The sequence below is a fragment of the Chanodichthys erythropterus genome, chromosome 12 (genome assembly GCF_024489055.1).
Source record: "Chanodichthys erythropterus isolate Z2021 chromosome 12, ASM2448905v1, whole genome shotgun sequence".
In the NCBI taxonomy this organism is placed as follows: Eukaryota; Metazoa; Chordata; class Actinopteri; order Cypriniformes; family Xenocyprididae; genus Chanodichthys; species Chanodichthys erythropterus.
The window spans coordinates 50,795,203-50,798,522 of NC_090232.1; the positions used below are offsets into that span (position 1 = coordinate 50,795,203).

Here is a 3,320-nt window from a genome sequence, read left to right on the forward strand (position 1 = left end):
TGTTTTTAAATGTTAAAAGATGTAATTTTATAGTATAAAAACACAGAACAGAAACAGAGAGGACAGGAAACAGTTTGTGGTTGATGAATTCACTGCGTATTTCCTGGTCAAAACTGAGAGGCGTTTCACAACAAACACCACATAGAAACACAGACACACAGTCAGTGAACAGTAGAGTTTGACTCTCAACACGTGAGATGAGAAACAAATGTATTATTTTATTCTCCACTGATAGAAGAGAGCAGTATTATTGTTATTTGAGTTTCAGAAAGTAGTTTGAGGAACTGCTGAGAGTTTCAGACTGATTTTCTGAACTGAACTGATGAAGAAATGAAGTTTCCGCTGACAGTTTGTGTGTTTCTGCTGACGGGTAAGAGCTCAAGATCTCTAACACAAGTGTTTATTATCTGTTATTAAGACTTATTATCAGTGTACATGAGTAAAGCTGTGTGTGTGTGTGTGTGTGTGTGTGTGTGTGTGTGTGTGTGTGTGTGTGTGTGTGTGTGTTGTGTGTGTGTGTGTGTGTGTGTGTGTGTGCAGTGATCAGTTCACTGTCTGTGGGCATTACAGTGAGAGGAATGGAGGGAGAATCAGTGATTATTAAGTGTCATTATCCAGGAGGATATGAGAACTCTACCAAATACTTCTACAAAGGACCTTCAAAAAGTGTCCTTATACTACAATCTGATGGAGGAAAGTATAAGGACAGATTCTCACTGCAGGATGATCATAAGAGATCATTTACAGTGACCATCAGAAACCTGAAGATGGAAGATGCTGGACTGTACGGCTGTAGAGCTGGAGCTGAACACTACAAAGAAGTCAATCTTATTGTGATCACAGGTGCCTGATATTCATTACTGAACAACAATCTGCTTCATCATTCATGTTTGTGCTTCATGCTATAGTTAATGATTGTGTTATTAATATATTTATGTAAATTGTATGGTGTGACCTTGTTTCTCAGCTCCACAGAGGTCAAAACCTGTCCAGAGCTCAACATCCTCCATTCATCAGTATATAAACACCAGCACAGGTACCTCAACTCACACACACACACACTGACATCTGCACTCACATGCATTTAGGTGAAAATATTGTTAATGTGATGTTACTGTGTTTATATACAGAACTTCTTTAGAATCATAACTTCATTCACAGAATTTATAGTAACTGATTATATTGAATCCAGAGACATCAACGCTTCTATACACAAATCTAATACGGCATTCATGGTCATGATGCAGTTAATTATGAGTTTCCAGCTAGTTCCCGCTGCACAGTTTGTGTTTTCCTCAGAATTCTGTAAATTTAATCTCCAATTTCGCTCATTTGACATCATGTAAAAATAATCAAAATGGCAGCGGCTTCCATAGTCAGAGATTAACACACTGTTTCCACCTGGTATTAAGGAGCATTTTCGTGTTCGTATTGTAGACGCTCATGTGGTCGAATGTGTTTGACAAAAGATGCTACTCTCCATATGTTTTTCTGTCAGTTTTGTCCATTAGATCAAAATATTTTTTTTTAAAACAAAAAACATACATTTACCTGCCCAGACTGGAAATCAGTGGTTGAAAGTATACAAAAGAGACGGATTAAAACACAGGGTGGAAACGGGAATGTGCCTTCCTCGTCTACTTGTGATCTGATCGATCAAAACACATCTTTATCCCATGTGTAAACGGATAGATGTTCCTCTGCGCTTGATTCAAATGTAAAACAACCAAACATTTGACACTGTCGGTTCAGATAATAAAGCATCTTCTAAATGAGCACTAATGTCATGTGATTATCACTAATCAGTGTTATGAACAGAAAACACAACCTTTGTTCATATGCAGCAACAGCACAGGACAAACAATGTTATATGTGTTTTTTTTCCTACTGTCAGGGTTTATTATTATTATTTGTTGTTATATTATCACATGATCGGCTCATTCACACGTCACTGTTGTTTCTCTCTGTCAGTGTCTCAAGCAGAAACTGAAAGAAGAACAACAACAGGAAATACTACAGATGAAGTCCATCAGTCAACCACTCGTAAGCTCAAACTACACTACCCATGATGCAACACACATCAGATGATCACTCTTTGAAAGGAAATTGGTTTGAACATTTGTGGAGACACATTTTATCTCTTATATAAACATAAGTATGATAACATGTCAGCTTTCAGGTGGTTCACTTGTTTTGGCATCAACCTTGTTTCCTTTGAGGAATTCAGGTTTACCACTGTGGTTTCACTAACGTTACACAAGAGAACAACTATAGATATTTGTAATGTTACAATATCATGTGTTTATCGATGTGTTCAGACCTGGCTTCTGTTGCTGGCGGTCTGGGTTTGGTTCTGCTGGTTCTGACTCTGTGTTCTGGAACAATCCTCATCCTGAAAAAGAGAAAAAGGAAATGTGGGACAGGTAATGTTTTGTGATTTTAAAGTCCTGTTTTTAGTGTTTGAACTGATTTGACTTGGTCTTTTTTCTCTATTCATGCTCCATTCAGATTTAGTGCAGCACAATACGGAGGTGAGTGATCAAATCTTTACCTGTAGATCAGAAATACATGTTAAATTATTGTTTTTTGATGAAAAGAGAGTATTATCTATGTAAACTAGTAAATTATTAATATATGTGTTGTTTTTCAGACTGACCACATGTATGAAGAGATTCCCAATAGTGATATTGCCATGGTAACATCCTCATCCAATCAAATGCCTGCATCTTCACCCAATCAGACGCCTGCATCAAATCAAGTTTTTTTTTATCAATAGAGTATTATCTATGTAATCTAGTAAATTATTGTTTTTCAGACTGATCACATGTACGAAGAGATTCCTAACAGTGATGTCACTGCGGTAACATACTCATCCAATCAGATGCCTGCATCACACCTCAGCAACTGTAAACGAGTTTCTACTGTTTACGTCACAGTAACCAATCAGCAGCCTGATTCAAACCCCGCTCACACCCACTCGACCAGTCAGGTGACAGATACAGCCAATATAATGTCACCTGACCCAACACAGGACAGCAGGACAGAACTGACCTACCAGACAGCAACACATCCACAAAACATCTTAAACAATGAGGGTCAGATATATTCACTGATCAATGATGAATAAAAGACTGTCCACAGACTGATGTTCAAGTAAAAATAAAATCTCATATCTACCTTTTTTTATATTTTTGAGACACTTTTCTTCACTGCTATAAGTATTTTATAAAGTTACTAACAACTAAAAATAATATAAATAAAATAAAAAAAATACACAAAATGTATATAATCTTTGTAATTACACCTCATCTACAATTTAA

The 3,320-nt window shown here is 36.7% G+C and overlaps 1 protein-coding gene across 2 annotated transcripts; it reads left to right on the forward strand.

Annotated features, from left to right (window-relative positions):
- LOC137031674 (CMRF35-like molecule 5) lies at window positions 1-3,320 on the forward strand. 2 transcript variants are annotated; one of them, XM_067402807.1, is made up of 8 exons: window positions 1-370; window positions 541-843; window positions 968-1,036; window positions 1,972-2,043; window positions 2,319-2,423; window positions 2,509-2,531; window positions 2,651-2,695; window positions 2,816-3,320. In XM_067402807.1, exons 1-8 carry the CDS (start codon window positions 331-333, stop codon window positions 3,125-3,127), a joined length of 969 nt encoding a protein of 322 aa, XP_067258908.1. In that variant the 5' UTR covers window positions 1-330; the 3' UTR covers window positions 3,128-3,320. The 2 variants fall into 2 exon arrangements, with proteins under 2 accessions (XP_067258908.1, XP_067258909.1); XM_067402808.1 differs by having other exon boundaries at window positions 619-843.

Bases quoted from the DNA above. Each gene is read 5' to 3' on its own strand.
- LOC137031674 (XM_067402807.1), top strand. From the start codon at position 331: ATGAAGTTTCCGCTGACAGTTTGTGTGTTTCTGCTGACGG. The intron at 2,044-2,318 runs GTAAGCTCAAAC...CGATGTGTTCAG, and splicing joins AGTCCATCAGTCAACCACTC to ACCTGGCTTCTGTTGCTGGC. The intron at 2,532-2,650 runs GTGAGTGATCAA...GTTGTTTTTCAG, and splicing joins TAGTGCAGCACAATACGGAG to ACTGACCACATGTATGAAGA.